This window comes from Mustela nigripes, chromosome 4 (genome assembly GCF_022355385.1).
Source record: "Mustela nigripes isolate SB6536 chromosome 4, MUSNIG.SB6536, whole genome shotgun sequence".
In the NCBI taxonomy this organism is placed as follows: Eukaryota; Metazoa; Chordata; class Mammalia; order Carnivora; family Mustelidae; genus Mustela; species Mustela nigripes.
Genome location: NC_081560.1, coordinates 137,466,015 through 137,485,580, shown reverse-complemented (window position 1 = coordinate 137,485,580; position 19,566 = coordinate 137,466,015). Strand labels below are relative to the sequence as shown.

Genomic DNA, 19,566 nt, shown 5'->3' with positions numbered 1-19,566 from the left:
CCAGCAAGGGGCAGGTGGCAAGAAGAGGCTCTTCTGCTCAGGCAGAGGGTGAGGGGTTTAAATAGGTACCCTTGTTTCCTGGGGGGGAACCTAGAAGATCTGCCTGCTTGTGGGGGCTCCTTGTAGAAAATAACCATCCCCCACCTGACTCTGTCCACCCCTTCCCTGCACGGCTGCACCACCACAGGCTATATCTCCCTTCCCTTTCTACCCACATGCACCCCTGCAGACGAATGCAAATGCTCCAGGTATACGGGGTTTCCGGGGAATGACAACGGTCTGAGCAGTAGGTCTGTGCGCATGCGTGTGCGAGTGCACGCCAATGATCCTGCCTGACTCGCTGGGCGGTATCTCCCAGAGGACCTAGCCTACATGAGCTCCCTACCCGTTGTGGGACAGCCAGACGACACCTGGCATACACTCCAGAGCCTCAGCTTCCCTGAAAGAGCTTGCCCACAAGCTCTGACTTTCAGGGCAAGGGAAGGTTAAAAAGGGGGCCCATGGCCAAATACACTGGGGGCACACTGTATTCATATGAAGCGACCCGCTTCTTCTTGTGGGACTTCTCAGGGCCTTTCGTTTGCTGACCGACACTGTGAGCCTCCACTCATGAGACCAGAGGGTACTTCCATCCCAAACTTCAGAGATCCACCACGAAGCAAGCTTCTGCAAAGCTGGAAAATGTTGGGACTAGACTCAGCTCATAGGGAGGCCTGAAAACCAGTCATATGGTCCCTTTGTGCAAAGCAGAAAAAAAAAGAAACCCCTTCAAGATGCTTCCATCTGTGGGAAAATTAACAATATGTTGATTTTATTAGAACAGGACCTTTACTGCCATCTGCTGGAAACATAGTAAATATACAGATCTACAGTCTGGGGATGGCATCATTCTCCCCTTTAGATATTTAGAAACTATATTCTTGTCCAGTGTGTCCCCTGCCCAACCATACATGGCGGCCCTGGGTCCAAAGTCATGCGATCCCAGCAGACCTGTCAATCTCTTTCTGCATGCCCCCTCATGTTCCAGGTGAGTGTTCTAAACTGACTCTCAGCCTCCGCCCTTCTGCATTTCTTGTAGACAAAAAGAGATGCTGGGGGCTTCATGGCCGTCTATCACCACCTATCACCTAGCCCACAGCAGGCTCAAATGACTGACCCCTGAACATATTCTGTAAGTGCTTATGCACTGAGGGTGCCAACCGGGGAGCAGGGATTGGGATCCAGATCCGGCACAGGCTCTACCTTGCTATGTGACCACAGGCCTGTGTTACCTTCTGTAAAATGAAGTCATTGAGCTTGATTGCTTCTAGGAGCTCAGAGAGCTCTGCAGTGATTCCCCGATCCCAAATCCACGGAAATTTGAGAAAAGCAGGAAGGTCATCCCAACTGCTAATAGAAAGACAGTCAAGAAGACAATAGAATACAACCGGATTTTTTTTTATTAGACTAGGAAATATAATTTATTTTGTAAAAATTAATTTTGTTACAATAGGAATGCTAAACGTTATGTACAGGTTGAAGTTTACAGAATAAACAGTGGTGGGATCGGGCCATCCCCTTGGCCCTACCTCCCCGGGACACAGAAACATGGCCGTGGCCCAGGCAGGGGGTCCAGCCCTTTTGCTCCCCCACAGGGCTGCTCCCTACACCCAAACCCTTGATCACCCTCCCTCAGAGGGCATACTAAGGGACCCGGCTCAGCTGCCTGGTTGCTGTGGAAAGGGGCCCAGAGAGTCCTGGGTTGTCCAGGAGACAGAGAGGTCCCCACACCCTCAGGAGGATCCCGGTCTCTGCGAGAGAAGGCAGAGGAGAGGCACGTAGAAGATACACCGACTGACCCTGTGGACTCAGAGAGGTCACACACGCGCACCCAGGCGGGGATACGTTCCGGGGGGGGGCACACACACACACACACGCATGCATGTGCAAGCACACCCCAGCGATGAGAGAGACACAAACACCCACTTGAGGCCCCTGCGAGCCCCTCGGGGGCTCCTGATTGGACACTTGTGGTGCATCGGGGTCATGTGGGGCAACCGCTTAGGCCCGAATAAGAGGAGAAAGCCTGATCCTTTCCTAAGGCTGGTCGTGTGGGGATGTGGCCACAGCAGCCTCAGCAGAGGACTGATGGATAGAACCCGCAAACCCTTTCCAGGAGTTTCTTACAAAGCTGGACAGTTTGAGCCCTCCCAGGAGGCTCCAGCTGATTGGTTCTGTGCTCCAGGCCCTGGTACACAGTTTCTGGAAATCAGTGGAGAAATGGCATGTGGGGGGCTGGCCTTGGCCTCCTCCACCGAGAGCTCCCACCCTGGGTGCTGAGCAGGCAGGGCAGGAAGGAGGGGCATTGCAGACCTCGGCCAACCTCCACCCACTAGGGTTCCCACTAGAACCCTAGAGCGACCATGTGTCAGAACCCAAAGGGAGTCAGACGGCAGCTGCAGGTATGAAAAGAGATGAGGCCCAGAGAGGGCAGTCCTATACTGAGGTCACACAGCAGTTTAATGGCACAGCTGGAGCTTCAGTGCTGGTCTTTGGACTCCAGTCTGCCTAGGGGGGCATTTTAGAGCCGGACAGGGCACTGCGAAATCTCCTTGTGGCACTGGTCAGCCTGCTGTCAAGACCTCATGTCACACAGGCCTGAACAGCTCAGGCTAGGAGGCATCGGGGAGCCTACAAGGGATGGTCACCCTTGGCAGGGGAGGCTCGCTGCCTTCGGGGCAACACCACACAGACACTGGGGTCAAGAGCTGTCGATGTCCCACCCCGAATGCAGGCCTGGCCCCTTCAGCATCCCTGACAGATGAAATTCTCTCTCAAACCAAGCAGGCCTCTGTCTGCCCATGACTCAGCTACCTCCCAAGGCGGTCCGTAGGTGCTGAAAGCCCCCATAAAGCCCAGAGCCCATGGCAGGGAAGAGTAGACTGGGGACACCCACTGGGGCTGGAGCTCTCAAACCTGCTTTCCTCCCGGGAGACCAGGACTTCAAAGGCAGGGATATGCCCGGGCTGGTCCCAGCAGCTGCTCATGGACCTGCTCAGGCAAGCCCTGGGGTCGGCGCCCGCCCAGAGCGGTCGGGGCAGGGCGGGGAGCTGGCAATGGTTTTGCCCTGGGGGCTGAGGAGGAGAGAGGGGCCCCTGATGAGGCCTCTGTGCCTGTTGTAAGAACCTGGTCCTAGCCCTTGTCAGCCAGTCACAAAGGGACCTAGATTGGATGGCCCCTTGGAGCACCCCGGGGCAGGCTGGCGAGGGACTGACCGCCTCCCCCCCAATCTGGCAACTCTGCCCCTTCAAAGCTCGCTTCAAGACGCCCCAGACTGCAGAGGGAGGCTGAGAATCGGGCTGAGCGAAGCGCCAGCAGAGGTCAGAGATGGGAAAACAGCCCTCCCCAGGGCCTCCTCCACTGGGGTGGGGGTGGTGCGTAGAACACCGCTGGGCGCCCACCTCTCTGCCTCCCGGCCTACAGGGCTGACAGCTGACAGGTTCTTCAAAGCCCCACTGTGGCCCGGAAGCTTAGGCTTCTGTGGCTACAAGCCCTCTGACCCATCCCTTCTGTTTTATAGATGAACTTCCTCAGCCAGCTGAGGCTGGGGAAGGACAATTTTTGGATTCCTGGGCATCAGAGGCATGCCAGTGTGCTCCCGCCCCCCCGAGTCTAGAGCCTGTTGGGTGGAGGGGTGACCTGGCTGGTCCCACCCCAGGGTGAAGGACAGAAGTGTCCCTAGGAGACTCTACCTCCCGCTGCCCCATTTCTGGGCCCCACCCCTTCTCCAGGAGCCAATAGACGGGGACACTGGAAACGCTGTCCCTGGCTCACAGCTGGCCCAGCCTGCCCACACTTTCCACCCCAGGCCTTCTTAATCCAGACTCCCCCAGAGCCCAGGGAGCCTGTGGGGCATCTCCCTGGGAAGGTGGGTGGGCAGGAGGACCCCCCCCCCAGCATCTAAATGCTATAGATTTAGCATCTGCTTAAGATTTTAGAGGGAAATACGGTACCATGGCTAAAACCCCATTTGACCCTGTACAACTGGGGGAAACGGAGGCCTTGTAGGAGTTAGTCTAAGACGGAATCTTTAGCAGCGAGTTGTGCCCTGTTCTGTCTCTCCCTGAAAATCTCTCTCACACACGCACACACACGCACACACGCTCACTCCTGGGCAGAACCACGAGCAAGCCCACACGCATCCACACTCAAGAAAAGAATTTTCTATTTTTTTGTGTGTGTTGTTTTTCATTTTCTTTTCTTTTTTTTCTTAAAAAGGACTTATCCAAATATCTGGATAATAAATCATGTGCGTTTCCTAAGAAACTGGGTTTTTCTTTTCCCTTGTGGTTTTGGTGTTGCTCTTTTCTTCTTGGAGCCTGACTAGCGGTCTGAAGTTTCTTTCTTCCTTTCCTTTTCCTTTTTGCTTTGGACAGGAGAAAGCAGTTCGTGTGAATTGTACTTGACTCTTCAAAGAGGAAAATGGTATGAGAGGAGAAGAGGGCTCACGGGGGAGGGAGAAACCAGGAACCGAGGGAGAAACTGAAGGACGAAACGAAGACAAACGTGACTCAGAGCTCCCGGGGCGGCGGTGGCAGGTGGGGTGGGAGGAGTGGGGAAGGCCACCTCCTGGCCAACCCCCAGCTGCCTCCAGAGGCCTCACGGTGGTTCCTGCACAGAGATCTGAATCTGAGGGTAGGAGGGACAGCAGAGGGTGGAGAAGGAGCACTGGGGTCCTCAGGACAACGGAGTACATGGATTTGCTAAGGCTGGTCGTGGTCTGGAGTCGGGCGAGGGGAGGAGGAGGGGACGACTCCGGCTGTGAGCCAGGGGGCAGCAGAGGCCTCACGGCCTCTCAAGAGGCTGCCCCAGGTCTCCCTGTGCCCGCCTCCTGCCTGCCCTCCCAGCCCACAGTTCCGGAGCCGCTCAGCAGTCCCCATCAGTGGCCATGGCCACCAGCATCTCACTCTTGCCCATCTCCTCCAAGGCACTCGCCAGGCTGTTGAGGTCCCCGTCGTCCTGCTGCAGAGCTTCCCAGAGGTCCAGGATCACACCCGTGGGGCTCGCTTTGGTGGCAAAGTAGTTCAGGTACCTGGCGGAGGGAAGCAGAAGGCCATTGTAAGCAGTATGTCTCTGCTTACACTATACTAAGATCAGTACATAATTTTTGAGCTTGTTATGATAATTTTGCATCTTCAAAATATCCCTGTGAGGAAAAAAGCTATCCTTACATTTGTATTCTTTTTTTTTTCTTTTGGTCATGAATTTTTATTTATTGAAGTCAAATGATGGGTACATGGCACATGGTTACATTTCTCTCTCTCTTTGTATGTGTATATAAAATTATATGTATGTACATATATGTATATTCATATATATAGTATGCTTTCCATGGATATTCTTTATATATATATATATATTTTTTATTTTTTTTTTAAATTTCAAAAAAAAAAAAAAAAAGCCCGAAGGCGATTGGGCTCCCCGGCACCTCCCCAAAGCTTGGAAATGGAGAGAGCACTGGGAGGTGGGAAGACTCTGCCGTCCCACAGTCCTGGGTCTGACCCCCTAACCCCTCTGCTGGGGGTCTGTGTGGCCCTGGGCAAGCCACTGTTCCTCTCTGAGCCTCAGTCTCCTCCTCTCTAAAATGGAAACTGTCCTGCTCATCATGTCTCACATCTGTGAGTACTACCACTGAAAGACACTGGCCCCAGGAGAGTCTGTCCAGACCTAGCCTTCCATTCTTTGCTCGTCCCACACCTGTTCCTTGCTTGTCTTGTCCCCCACACTCTCCCGAGAGCAGGAACAAAGCCTGGGATGCTCTGCAAAGCCCGTTTCCAGTAAGGTGTCTTGTATGCGGCATCTGCTCAGTGCAGGTGTATTAAAGGGTCTCTCAGTAAGTGTAATGCAATAATAAGGAGGATTGCTGCCATTGTATTTATCCAGAAGAGCTCTTTAAGTTCTCCAGAAGGGCTTTGACACTAAAATATACTCTGTCACTGGGCAGACATTTCCAGAACACCTGCTCTGCCTGGGCAGGGGGTGCAGATGGTGATCACACCTGGTGTCCTGTCTTGCCCGTATTCTCACAGGCCAGCACCCAGAGCCGGCGCTCTTCAAGGCTTTAGCACACCCGAGCTGAGCTCCTGATCTACCATGGATGCAAGGCTCTGGAGTCTGGCCCACCTACGCCTTGGGGACAAAGGGGGGCTGCGCTGGGGAGACCTGGCCCAACACCCACCGGTCCATGGAGAGCTTCTGCGCCAAGAGACGCCAGTCATTGCCCCGTGAGTTGGGGGCGTCCAGGCTGTTGCAGATCTTTTGGCGGATGGACAGTGGAATCTTGAAGGCGTATGGCCCCAGCTGGGTGGTGACAGTGCTGCCAGGGGCAGAGCAGAAGGTGTCCAGGGAGCCGGCAGGTGTCTGGAAGGGTGAGGGGGGCAAGGTGAGAAGGGCAGAGTCCCCCCACCCCCATGCACACCACTGTCATCTGTCCCTCCAACCTTCCCTGCCTGGAGACTGGGAGCTCACAGAGCTTCCGGTCACTCCCAACACTCTGGGCAGCTGGCTCCAGCTGCTCGGTCAAAGTACCCCCCCCCCTTGGAGTTTCCAAGGGACACAGCTGCATGGCCAGCACCCAGCCTTCGGGGCACACCATGCTCATGCACTGGGCCCCAGCTAATGCAGTGCATCATGATTACAAAGCCACAAGGAGCCTCAGCCACGGTCTAATCCATCCAGAGCCACTTTTATACGTGTGGAAATGAAGTCTAGAAAGGGGAAGGGACTTGCTCAGTGTCAAATGCCAAGTCAGGGGCAGAGCGGGGTCTCAGCCCGTAGCCAGTCTTGCCAGTGAGCTGCATGGAGGTTCTAGCACTATTGTCCCGGGGGGCCTGGGTTTTGTTAACCTCAGTCTGGATTCACAGTGGGGGAGGACCACAGGCCGGGGCCAAGTGGTGACGGGATCCGAGGTGGATGGTCTCTGTCCTCCCCGAGACCCCCTTTCTAATTTAGTGAGGTGTTTAGTGATTACTTCTAGTGAGGTAATCTGTGTTGCCAAGCACAGCACTGGCCGCTCAGTAAGTGGCAACTCTGAGCAAAAGACTCCCAGGTCCCCGCTCAGTTTTGGGAGGTGAAAGGGACCCGTCTTTACAGGTGACAGCACTCCCGCCCCAGCTGAGTGGGGGGAGCACGGGGATCTGAACGCTGCACCCCCGGCCCCACAGGGTGTCTGGCCTCTGGCCTCACCTCGGCCAGCGTGGTGTGCAGCTGGAAGATCTGGCCTTCCCCTTCCACCTGCCGCACACAGATCTTGCAGCTGAGCTCGGTGGAGGCCAGGCTGTGCCTCTCCAGGGTGAAGGTGCAGTGCAGGGCCTTCTGGCTGCCGCTCCAGATGTGATAGAAGGGGATCTCCTGAGGAAGGGGCGGCGGGGTCAAGGATGGGAGGCTAGCCTGCCCTGCCTGCAGGGAACGGGAGGCAGAGGCCGGTAACGAGGCCAGGGTCGGGGAGCACGGGGACTTTTCAGGGGCCGTGCAGGGCTCTCCCTCTAGATGGGCAGAGGAAGAAGAGCTGGCCAAGGGTCCCTCAGCTGAGAAAGGGAGCATATGGGGGAGTAGGCCCTGGTGTGGATGCGTGAGTGTGTGTGTGGGTACGTGTGCACCTGTGCACGTATGTCTGGGCTGGAAGCCACTCGATGGTGTTGCACAGATGGGTACAGGCATGGGGAGGGGGCTATTTGAGATCCCTCTGCACCGTCTGCCAGACAGGAGCACTCTTAGAGATGGTAGTGCGCGATGGGATGGGCACCGAGCGTGGGGCTGTGCCTCAGGATGACCGGGAGCGTGGAGTGGGGTGGGCGGGAGACAGAGATGGGGTGGGGGGAGGGATGGGGGAGCACTGGTCTTCCCTGGAAAGCCCCTCACATGCCCCCCTCCCCAGCTTCATCCCCCGCAGCCCTCTGGCCCAGCCCTCACCTGGTACTTGGCCAGCAGCTTGCTTCTCCAGTGGGCATGGGGGATGTCATGCAGAGACAGGCGCAGGTTGTGGTAACTGTCTTTAAACAGCAGGGGTTTGGGCTCCTCTACCAGATAGCCACCCAGCGTCCGCTCCAGCTCCAGCACCTCCTGTGGGCCGGCAGGCAAGGGGAAGGGGGAGCCCATCACCCTTGGTCAATGGGTTCTTCCTGCTACAAGCTGGGGGTCTAGGGACACAGGCGGGCTGTGGGAGCTAGGCTACAGGACCAAGGGTAGGGACCCATCAGAGCATGGGCCTGGGCATTTGGTAAGCGCTCAGAGAAGACACACTGTGTGAACAGATGGATAAGTGACTGGACTTAGAGATGACTGGACAGATATATGGACGTGCAGACGGATATACAAACGGATGGCTATACAAACAGAAGGACAAATGGAAGGAAAGATGAATAGATGCTTGGTGATGGCTGGACAGACACACAGACTGCTGAGTGAATGAGTATACAGATAGACGGGAAGCAAGCAGGATGGATGATGGACGGATGGACGAATGGATGGACGGACAGATAGGGACCGAAGAGATAAGGAATGCCATCAAACAAAAATGTGGCAGCTTCCCTCCTGACCTTCCCTCCATTCTCCAACCAAAGCTGGACCCTGGCCAGTGCCCCCGTGCTGAGGGATGCAGGCCACAAGAGCATCTGCCAGAGCCTCCAACCCATTCTGGGCCTTCTGGAATTTCAGACCCACCTGGTGTGGCAGAAGACACTCACTCTCCCATGAGGCCTTTCCACCTATGCTGCCTTAGTCCCTGACTGGAGTTTGGGACAAGTCGCAAGCGACTGGGAGACAGGAGCTGGAGGAGACCACACGCCATGGGTAGGGGGAGGCCTGGAGCTATAGGAAAGGGACTAGAGGCTTTGCAGAGGGATGGAAGGAAGGCAGAGGTTTACATGGGGCCCAGGGGCTGTGTTCTTAGAGTGTTAGGATGAGCCTGAGGTCCTAGGAACTCGGGGGAGGACTGGGGAGGCAATGGGCAGGGACTTGGAGGCTGGGATGGGGGAAGGGTGCTCAAACACACCTGCCACCGTCAGGCTCTATGTGCCCAAATCTGACCCTTTCACCTTTCTGCTCTCTCCCCCCAAACCACTCGCACCTGCCACAACCCCTCCCTCATTCAGGGGCCCTGTCTGTCCTTTTGCATATACTTAGAACCTGGCTGTCAGCGCTGACCCCTCCCCTCTGCCCCTCATCCCATCAGTCACTGGGTTCTATATATTCTACTAACACAGTAGCCAAACCTCTGTCCTGGCTACTGTCCTTGCCTGGTGCCCAGGGCCCAGGTGAAGCTTTCAACTGGCCTCCCTGCCTCTTGGCCACCCATTCCTGCAGCATAGCTCAGGGGCTTTCAAAGGAGTGCCTGCGCACAGGTGTCCACGGCCTCTATGCCCCTGCCCACTGGATAGATCCCAAATTCCTGAACATAGATCCCAAGGCTTTTGGGGAGCTGAGCCCTGCCCTCCTCTCCAGCCCCATCTCTCTCCCTCCGTCACATACGCACAGCCCCTGCAGGCTTCAGTCACACGGAATGGCACACTTGCCTTTGCATTTGTGACTTTGCCTACTGGAAGGCACTTCAGCCTTCTCTGCCTGGCACCCCTACTTGGCTTTCAGAGCACAGGTCTAAGGCTAACTGTGCCGGGAAGCCCTCTCGGACGCTCCCCCTCCCAGGCAGATGCTCTCTTCGCCCTCCTTCAGGGAGCCTCGTCTCCCCCTCCTCTAGCCTGGAGCCTGGTGAGGGCAGAACTGTGCCTGACTCCTCTCTGTATCTCGGGGTGTGATGCCATTTCAATGTCTGAGTAATGAATGATGGGTTTATCCGGCTGATGGTGGAAGAGGGGTACCGCAATTCTGGGGCAGGGGATACAGGAAGGCACGAGGCAGCTGGCCCGACAGGGCTGATGCATGCCCAGTGTGCCAGTGCTGGGCCTTACCTTCAGGGCTACGGGTGTGTCCTCCAGGCAGTAGACCCTGAGGCTGTACTCCAGTGAGGTGCAGAGGGCAGGGGCGAAGATGGCCAGCTGGAGCCGCTTGACTGCCGAGCGGGAGTACGACTCGCCCGTGAAGACGTAGGTGCCCAGCTGGTCCAGCAGGATGTGGCAGGACCTGGCCTCCAGCTGGCAGTAGCAGGGGGTGTTCAGTGTCTCCTCGTCCAGAGTCACCACCTCCTGCAGGGTGAGGCACACAGGTCACAGTCAAGGCCATAGAGAGGTCCACCAAGGTGGGGCCGGCAGCAAAGGGTCCTTCTTTCAGCTTTGGAGGCCTCCCAGAGCAGGTTCAGAAGGCGGACCCGGCCTCCTAGCCTCGGCTCCTCACCTCCCAGTGGCCTTGGTGGGCCTGGGTCTTGAGCTGGAAGATCCAGTCACCGGCGCTGACTTCTGCACAGTGGGGTACGGTGAGGATGACAGGGCGGCACAGCAGGAGGCCCGTGGGCCCACAGGTCACCGAGGGGCTCAGTACTGTCTGGGTCCCTTCTGAAAGCGGGCTGGGGAGATGGCAGAGGGCAGGGCGGAGGCCGTGAGGGGAGGCCAGAAGGTCAGCAAGGGCTGGGACTGGTGTGGGGCTCCTGCCTCTGCCCTGGCTCCTGGGAAGCTGAAGGCACATCTCCACCCCTCGGCGCTCCCGGAGGTCATGGGTCAAGGAGAGACAAAAGGATGGCATATGCCTTAAGATTGTTCTCATATTTCTGTTGTTCAGGCAAAATTCTCACACTCATATCTCTGTTCTCGTTTTCAAAGGCTCTACACTCTTAGGATGTTTTGAACAAGTGTTGCTCAACTGCCCTCTGGAAAGGGGCTAGCAGTCTAGGCTGCCGCCAGCATGTCACGGGGTTGGGGGGAGTCCCCACACTTTTGTCAATATGAAGCTTTTATCGTATAAAAAAAAATCTGTAAATTCAAAAAGCAAAAATCTCCTAATATCTCATGGCTGAATCACAATTTCTCGGACTACAAATTATGCTGAATGTTTTTTCATAATCTACTGGACTGTGTGTGTGTGTCTGTCTGTCTGTCTGTGTATGTGAGGGTGTGTGCATCAAAGAGACTATGTGTCAATCACTTTATATCCTCTGGCCCTTCTTGCAGTGAATTGTTCAAAGCCTCTTTACATAGTAAGGATATTAACCTTTTGTCATAATGTAGCTACTCTGTCAATTGCCTTTCAGTTTCGCGATTTGTGGTGCTGATTTTTATGATATAAATGTAGAGATAATAAGGTCTGTCAATGTCTTCCTTGGAGGACTACCTCTGGCTTTAGGATCAGGCGCAGAGTGGGGGGTGGTGGTATCTGAACCCAGGGTGGACAGGTAGGAGGGAGAGGAAGAGGAAGAGGAGGAGGGCAGCCCGGGCCAGAACTGAGGTCTCTCTACTCACAGGGTGTTCTCTGCCTTGTTGATAAGGAGGTACATCTCATAGAACTTGCCCTGGGGGATGGCTCCATTGGGCACCAGCAGGCTGACTCCTAGGGGGAGAGGGGGGTCAGCAGGGGAGGAGCTAGATGGAGTCTAAGAGCTTAGAACAGGGGGAGTAACTCCTTGCTGAGGTCAGGGGGAAAAAGCCATCTCCTGAAATCCAGGTGGTCAACAAGGAGGTGGAGAGAACAGCTCTGGGGATTAGGTACAAGGACAGCCCAGGCCACTGACAGCAACGGGTTTGTCTGATAACGCGGGGGCCCCTGGCATAATGACAGGGTACAAAGATGGCAAAGACTCAAAGTCAGAAGGCCCCAGTGACAGCTCCAGCCCCAGACCCATGTGACACTGGGAAACTATCAGCTGATGGCTTTGTAGCCTGAGATGGGCAGCCCTGCCCTCCCGGTATTGCTCTGTAGGTCTGGGGAACTACAAAGAGCTATTCTCTCCCACTTAAAAGATGAGGTTTACAGAGTGGCTACTCCAAGGTTCCCTTGCGTTAGTGGGTCAGCGAAAGGTCTGGATCCCACGTCTTTTCTTTCATAGTCCCTTCTTCCCCCTGGGCCTCATGTTTCCAATCTGAGAAATGGGATCAGGGAAGTCCTATTTTCTATCGGTGGAAGGGGCTGCTGGAGGGATGCCTAGAGGGGGCATGCTGAGCCTGGGCGGAAAGGCAAGCAGAGCAGGAGCCCACCTGTGCCGGGGATGTTGAGCCTCCCACCCAGGCAGCCAAAAGTGCCACTGACGCTGCTCCCTGGGTCACGGGGCAGGCCCAGGAGCTGCTGGGAGCCGAGGCTGGCAGTGCGCAGGTGCAGCAAGTGGGCATCCCGGGTGAAATCGCCAGGGTATGTGCCGGGCGGCAGGACACCCAGCAAGTCGGCCCCATCCGGCAGGCCTGGCCCAGAGCTGGTGGTGCCAGAGTTGTAGACCTTGATCTTGAGATTGGGCAGGGGGTCCAGCAGGGGTGAATTGGTCATGGGGATCTTGTCGGCTGAGTCCTGCAGCGCATACATGGGCCCGCGGTAGATGCCGGCACTAGCAGTGAGGTCCGGAGGTGCCGACGGGTGCAGGAGCTGTGGATTGTCTGCAAGGGTTGGGGCTATGATCAGACCCAGCTGTGCCTTATTGGCTTGCTCCCATCCTCTACCGCTGCTGGGGACCCTCCTGTTGCCAAATCCCACCCAAATGTCCAGCTGCCAAAGGCTCAATTGCCATCCGCTGCAGGAACCTTTGGGGACCCACCACCCAGGCTACTCCCTCCCTTCTCTGGGTCACTCTGATCTACGCTCATCCAGTTATCTGTAGAGCAAAGTGTATAAAAACTCCAGGAGGGAGAAGGAGCCCCTACTGCGGTCTGGCTAGTCTGGCCGGTCTGGCTGGCTGTCATGCCTCTCTGGGTGTCCCAGCAGGCATCTGCCACCACCCCCCACCCCCGATCCCAGATATCCCCAGGTGCTCACTGGGCCTCGCGGTCTTGAAGTTGACGGGATGGAAGCCGCCAGTGAGGGCGGCGGACGAATCAGTGATGTCAGTGTCGAAGTCCCGGCGGTTGCGGCGGTATACCACCCCCCCCACCACGATGAGGACACCCACAACAACGAAGGCGGACACCACAAGGCCCGCGTACAGCGCCACATCCCCCGAGGCTTCCAGCACTGCGGGCACAGGAGGATGGTGTGAGACCCAGGTCCCGGGGCAGAGACCAAGGTCCCAGGACAGATCTCTGCTGTATATGCTAGCTCCTACTCTCAGCCCTGCCACAACTGGCCGGGACCTCAGGCAAGCCTGAACTGCTCTATGCATCGGTGTCTGCAAGTAAAATGGTCTCAAGGCCCCTGCCCTGCTTCCCTCCCCATGCAAAAGCAGGCAACATGACCCGTGGTCCGTCCCAACAGTGAACTTGTGGCTCATTGCTGAGAAGAGAATAGGGTTGTGGCTCAGTTTGTCCTGTCCCAGCCAGGAGGTTAACTGAGAGCCCTGCTGCAGCCTGCAGCCCACCCTCAGGCGGGAGGTCCCAGCACCCAGAACTCTCTGCAAGCAGCCCTCCCTGAGCTCAACTTGCATCCTAAGCCGGGTGGGGCCTGGAGCCCGAGGGGAAGCAGGAGGAAGGAATGAGATGCAAGGCGATGGGGTGGAGAGGAGGTGAGCAGGTGGAGGGGAAGGAATGGGCTCAGGGAGGCCACCCACAGCCACACTTCCCTCCCCCAGGCAGGCTGCTACACAGCTGCAAATAATTCTCTGTAGGCCAAGCAGGAAGGTGTCAGGGTCAAGAGGTAGGGTCTACACAGCAGTGCCATCCGACCACACTTTCTACAACCGTGCGCGTTCTCTGTGTTGTCCCAGACGACAGCCACTAGCCACATGTGGCTAATGAATGACTAAAATGTGGCCGGTGTCCCTGAGGAACAAAGTCTTAAGCAATGTATTTAATTTTAACTAAGTTCACAGGAAGTTGAAAGAGCCACATGTGGCCAGTGGCTACCATGCAGGACAGCACACAGGCAGAGCCAAAATGCCTGCTCTTCCCTTCTAAGAAGTACACGTCCCATCTCCCCTCCTGTGGGTGGGGGGCTCAGAAAAGTAGGCCCGCTTTCCCTGCCAGGTTTCCCTTCCAAGCCCCACTTCCCCAGTGCAGACAGAGCTTTCTGGAGGTAGGGGTGGTTCAGTCCCAGTGTCCTCCCACTTCTGCCACCTTCTGGCCCCACCTCTCCTCAGTGGCCCTCATTCTTGGGCTCCCCAGAGGATCCTGGACCCCTGGGAGAGCAGCTGGAGGAGGCCCTCAGAGCTTGTTTTTTTCTCCTGATGTTCTCCCTCACCACTGTGAGCCGGGCCCAGGGCCTCACTGTTGATTTTACCATTCTGGAATTATTTGGGAATGATGGTTTAATTGTCACAGGCCAATCCACCTGAGCTGCTTTACTACTCTGGGGCTGCCACAGCACAGCCTGGGGAAGAAGCTGACGAGCCCCTCGGTGTTGATGGCAGGCAGCAGGTTTCCTGGAGAATCTAGTCCTGCTGCTGGGGGTACAGTATGGGGATCTGGGTGGACAGTGTGGGCCTGGGTGCTGGCTCTGTCATAGAGAGGAAGCTGAGGGCACAAGGCTAAAAGCACCAGCACTGGCCACATAACTAGTTAGGTTCAAATCCTACCTGAATCCCCAGGTAGGCCCCTTCCTCACTGAGACCCAACTCCCATCACAGGAGGGCTGGGGCAGTGTCCTTTCTGTCAGCTGGGGGTCTCCCTGTGTCTGCATGTGACAGAGGCCGTGACATGTGCAGAACCAGGGGTGGGGGACCCCATGGAGGGTGGCTGAGGGGGCACCTTCCAGTCTCCCTGTCTCCCACACTGCCCTGCACCCCACACCCTGGAAAAGCCAGCTAAGGAGAGCCAGGGATCCCCCAGAACAAAGAGGACAGCCATGAAATGGGACTTACGGTGGCTTTTGGGGTCACTTAGAGTTTTCTTATCTGTCGAGGGAAATAAAGGGAAAGACAATGACATAGGTGGTGGAGAAAGGATGGCAGAGGTGACAGAAAACGCGCAGATGAGATGATGCACGTGGGCGGGTGGGCAGAGGCCCCATGGGCTGCTCCACTGCAGCGGCACCTGAGACCTGGGGCGGCCTGGGGGGACCCCCTCCCATCCGGCTCAAGCCCACACCCCGGGGCCCTGGCGTCCTGAGGACTCACTCTGCACGCAGAGCCCATCTGTGCAGTTCTTGGAGTCAAGCAGGGTCCCGCTGCAGTCTCGGCCTCCGTTCTGGGGCGGGGGCGCCATGCACTCGCGACTGCGCCAGTGGGCACACTCGGTGCTGCAGGCTGACCACTTGCTCCATTCCGTCCATGCTCCGTCCACTGTGGGAGCATGGGGCATGGCACGCGCCGTTACACACGCAGAAGGCTGCAACGCACCCACACCCACGCATGCGCACTACGGCAAGACAAGGTCCCCGGACATGCAAGCCATATGGCAACACCCACCCCCAAGACACCGAGCCGGAGCACCGATGGAGGGGGGGCGTGGCAGACAGAACACAAACACACACGAACACACACACTCTCTCTCTCTCCTCTGTCTCTCTCAGACACAGCCCAGGGCCCTCACGGGGACTCAAGCCCAAGGCAAACACACAGAAACCCAAGAGCCCGGACAAAACCAGGCATGCAGGGGACCCACAGACGGGGACGCACAGGGTGACATGAAGAGCAGAGGAGAAGAGAGGGCCTTTGCAGGATTAGGGGTGGCGGTCAAGATATGTCTAGGTCAAGGGCAGGGGCACAGGCTCCTCCCACCCCAGGCAGCCTGGGATCCCAGCCCTGGGGCTGACACCGGAGAACCATCAGCCTGGAGGGCAGGAGAGCCCACCCCTCAGATGGCCGCTCAGAGCCTCTGTGTCTGTCTCTTTAGCAGCCTGCACAGAATGAGAGGGCAGAGGCCCTAGGACAAGCATCTTCAACTCCCCACAATGAAAGAGAGTGGCCAGCCCCAGTGCGGCAGCCCCGTGGGCACAGAAAGGAGGGCTGGGAACTAGGGTGGGGCCGTGGAAGGGGAGGTGGGATGCCGGCCAGCCCCTGGCCTTACCTGGGCACACGGTGGTGCAGGCGGTCTTTTGGAAGGCCTGACCCTCACAGAAGGCACCTCCATTGAGTGGTGCTGGGTTGGTGCAGGTCCGAGTGCGCTTCTGCCAGCCACGGCCACAGCGGTTGGAGCAGGGTGACCACTCTGCCCAGCTGGACCAGCCGCCGTTTACTGCAAGGGCAGCAGTGTCACCTGCTTGGTCCTGCTCTGCCACCTGTGGGCCCCCTAACCCCATCTCCAGCCCCAATGAGGCCCTTCTGCTGAGGCCTGGCCTTTCCTAAGTGGACCCCTCCTGCTGTAGCACTGGGGACAGATCTGGGCTGCAGCCGTCAACCCCAGAGGGGACCAGGGAGGTCAAGCTCTATCCCCAACCTCATTGTACAATGGCAAATGAAGGTCCAGAGAGGGCTGATGCTTACTCAAGGCCACCTGGTAATAAAACCAGATGTAGGGTTCTTTCTAACACACTCAAAGCATCTCAGCTATGGCTCTGCCCCGCTATGTCCAAGGGAACAGCAAGGAATAGCCTATAGGCCAAGGTGGTGGTTTCTCACTCTGCTGGGACACCAGGCTCGGGAATGAGGATACTGACTGGGCCCTGTTCCAAGCCCAAGCCCAGAGTGCCTGACCTGACTGCTAGCTTTGCTGTGTGATCCTGGTAAAGGCACCTCCCCTTGCTGGGCCTCAGCCTCCCAGCTGTCCATTGGCACCCTGCTGGCCTCTTTGATAGGACTCGGTGAGACGGGCAGATGGCCCAGGCTCTCCTGAGCCCCTGGCTAGGCTGCCCCAGCGTGGGCCCATACCATAGACAGTGATGGCGGCGGTGGTGCTTCGGCGTTTGGCTACGATGTTCTTGGCCACACAGGTGTAGTTGGCTGTGTCTGACAGGCGGGCCTGGCGGATGATGAGGTTGTGGTCGATGGTGAGCAGGAAGTTGGTGTCCTGGGTGGGGTCAATGATGTCCTCATTCTTCAGCCACTCCACCTGGAGGAGGGTAGTTGGAGGGGGGGGCGTGAGGGCCAGTGCCTACTCACCTGCATCCCGGGGAGTGGGCCCTCTGTGAAGGGGATAGGACACCCGGCCATAATCAGGACAGAAGTTCTATCCATGTTCCGCCCATGGCGGTGACATGGTGAGGCAGGCCTTCCATAGGACAGGCACTGTGCTGATAGTACAGAACCCAGGGATTGTGACAACCACCCACTAGCTGGACAGCCTCAATTTCATCAGTCAGAGGGCAGCATTTATTAGCATCTACCCGACAGAGCTGTCGCAAGGATTAAATACATTAGTGTGGAGAGCGGGAGAACTTAGCTCACCGTAAGTACAAAATAAGCATTAGCTAGCAGTGCGTGCCTTCTGCCATTAAGGCAAAAGCCGCATGGAGTGTATCCATGCTCAGACCCAGGCATTATGAGACCCTTTGGTGTCCATAAAGCAGGGATTTGGCTTTTGGGTGGGGAAGGAGGATTCAGCCACAGGCACTTCCCTTGCAAGAGAGTGAGCCTGGGATCAACCCAAGTAGCCCTTGGGGATCTGGCCCCAGCTCTGCCCCAGCTTCGAGGTTATGCCTATCCAGAATCTAGTGCATGCTGAATTGTTCAGAGGTGGTAGTTCCCTTCTGTCTCAAGCCTTGACATTCCCATCTATGAAATGGGGAGAGCTCTGGGAACCTGAGGCACCATGGCTGGTAGTGAATACCACGTCTGGCTGGACCCTGCCATGCCTGGTATTCCTCTTGTCCCCACTCACCTCAGCCACAGGCACCCCCTCTGGTGGGCGGCACTGCAGGAGAACCTCCTGGTCCAGGGGCACTTCCTTGCCCAGAGGCTCCTGATCGAAATTCTTGCGCAGATCTGGGAGAAGCAAGAGGAGTAGGTCACCAGGCCACAGTGAGGGGGAACTGAAGCCTGAGATGCCCAACTCTAGCCACTAGGTGGCAGTGCACACCAATGGAAGGGGTTTGACCTGGGGCATATCCTCTTCTCCAAATTGGGGGCCCTACCAGGTGGAGTTGGTAGAATAGGTTTCCCTCCCTGACTCTGGGATCGTAAGCACAGAACAACGTGGAGGTAGGTCCTTTATAGAAAAGTAGGTGATAGGGGCCATTAGAAATTCCAAGGCCAGAGGTGGCCCCGTTTCTGGGTCTAAGAGGCTTCTGCTCAGCGGGCAGCCACGGGCCCTGAGGTTTCTGCAGTGGGCATCTTCAGCCAGAGATGCCCCCACAGAGGAGGAACTTCCTCTCCAGGAGGCACAGGGAAGGGGCCCCGGAGGAGTGGGGTGGGGGTGTCAGACGGCGTACATGCGATGCGGACATAGGCCCGGCGACTCTTGGTGGTGCCGGCGGAGCTCCAGGCCACACACTGGCACCAGTAATCTTCCAACCCGAACAGCTCCTCCACCTGCTGCCGTGACACCTCGATCTGGACCTCCCGCACCCGCAGGCCTGAGAGGGGGAGACAGATGTCAGCAGGGGCGGGTCTGAGCATGGGAAGCAGGGACATGGCAGTGGGACATCTGTTTCTCTTCTGCCAAGTGCCTCCCGTTTCCATCTATTTCCCTGGCCAGAGCCACCAATGCCACTCCCCTGGAGACTGCCCCAGATAATGCAAACCCTCTGTCCCGTGCCAGCCACGTCCTGCCCTAAAGCCAGGGTGTGCTCTGCAAAATGGACAAAGCCAGGTCACTCCCCTGGTTGTGCCTCCACTCCTCACAACACAAAGACCTTGATACCCCACATGGCTGTGAGGCCCTACACTGTCCGTCTGCCCACAGCCTCACTGGGCATCTTCCCTCCCCTCCACCAGCCACAGGGCCTTTGCACACCCAGTTCCCTGGCTGGAACTCTCTTCTGGCCCCCATGTGCCTACTGGACCCCAATCACTATCACCTGGGCCTCACTTCTGGAGGGAAAGCCCCTATGAACCTGGCCTACCCCCCACCCACTGTCAAAGTGCCACACGGAGCATGACTGGGCTGTGCAGGTCTCTTTCCCTGCCCAGCCTGGTTTTCCAACAGCACTGACCACTCTCTGGAACTGTATCATCTACTGATGTGGTCTGTGATAATTATTATTTCCTGCAGGGGAATAAAGCAGGGCTTTGCTCTGTTTACTGCTGGGGCCCACGACCTGGTACAGAAAAGGTTTTCCACAAATATGTGAAGACAACATGTGGCCTCTCTCTGCTTGGGAGCTGGAGATGGTGGGAGGCCCCTCTTCCCGGGAGCTCTCCGATCTCTCAACAGTTCCCTACTAAGGCCTGGAGGCCTCTCTGGATACTGGATCCAGCAGCCTACCCAGAGAGGATCCATCACTCTCCTACAAACCATTGACAAAGCTTCTTATGCTCAGAAAAGGAGTGAACCCTTCTGGATTCGGATGCCCATCCAAAGCTCTTCCCCCAAAGCCTGTGGGAGGACTGCAAGGCCTCCTCCTCCAGGAAGCCCTTCCTCACTACCCCTGTTTCAGAATTCCCTGCTCTTCCCTGCCACATGTCCCAGTTCTTCCTCTCATGCTTACACATGGGCTCTGATGAGCCCCTTGAGGGTAGGACTATCTACTGTA

At 56.9% G+C, this 19,566-nt stretch overlaps 1 protein-coding gene across 2 annotated transcripts in view; it reads right to left on the bottom strand.

Moving 5' to 3' along the window:
* Window positions 1-1,421: 1,421 nt before the first annotated feature.
* The window catches only part of UNC5B (unc-5 netrin receptor B), an 81,730-nt gene continuing 63,585 nt past the window's right edge, over window positions 1,422-19,566 (bottom strand). Inside the window, exons 3-17 of one of the 2 annotated variants that reach the window (XM_059397660.1) lie at window positions 18,304-18,447; window positions 17,754-17,857; window positions 16,805-16,985; window positions 16,005-16,172; window positions 15,113-15,277; window positions 14,858-14,890; window positions 12,883-13,077; window positions 12,117-12,506; window positions 11,385-11,472; window positions 10,327-10,495; window positions 9,945-10,178; window positions 7,951-8,100; window positions 7,225-7,389; window positions 6,218-6,399; window positions 1,422-5,071 (exon numbers count right to left, since the gene is read on the bottom strand). In XM_059397660.1, coding sequence (XP_059253643.1) covers window positions 4,906-5,071; window positions 6,218-6,399; window positions 7,225-7,389; window positions 7,951-8,100; window positions 9,945-10,178; window positions 10,327-10,495; window positions 11,385-11,472; window positions 12,117-12,506; window positions 12,883-13,077; window positions 14,858-14,890; window positions 15,113-15,277; window positions 16,005-16,172; window positions 16,805-16,985; window positions 17,754-17,857; window positions 18,304-18,447 — 2,534 coding nt within the window. In that variant the 3' untranslated portion in view covers window positions 1,422-4,905. The remainder of the gene's footprint in view (window positions 5,072-6,217; window positions 6,400-7,224; window positions 7,390-7,950; window positions 8,101-9,944; window positions 10,179-10,326; window positions 10,496-11,384; window positions 11,473-12,116; window positions 12,507-12,882; window positions 13,078-14,857; window positions 14,891-15,112; window positions 15,278-16,004; window positions 16,173-16,804; window positions 16,986-17,753; window positions 17,858-18,303; window positions 18,448-19,566) is intronic. The other variant, XM_059397661.1, reaches the window with a different exon arrangement.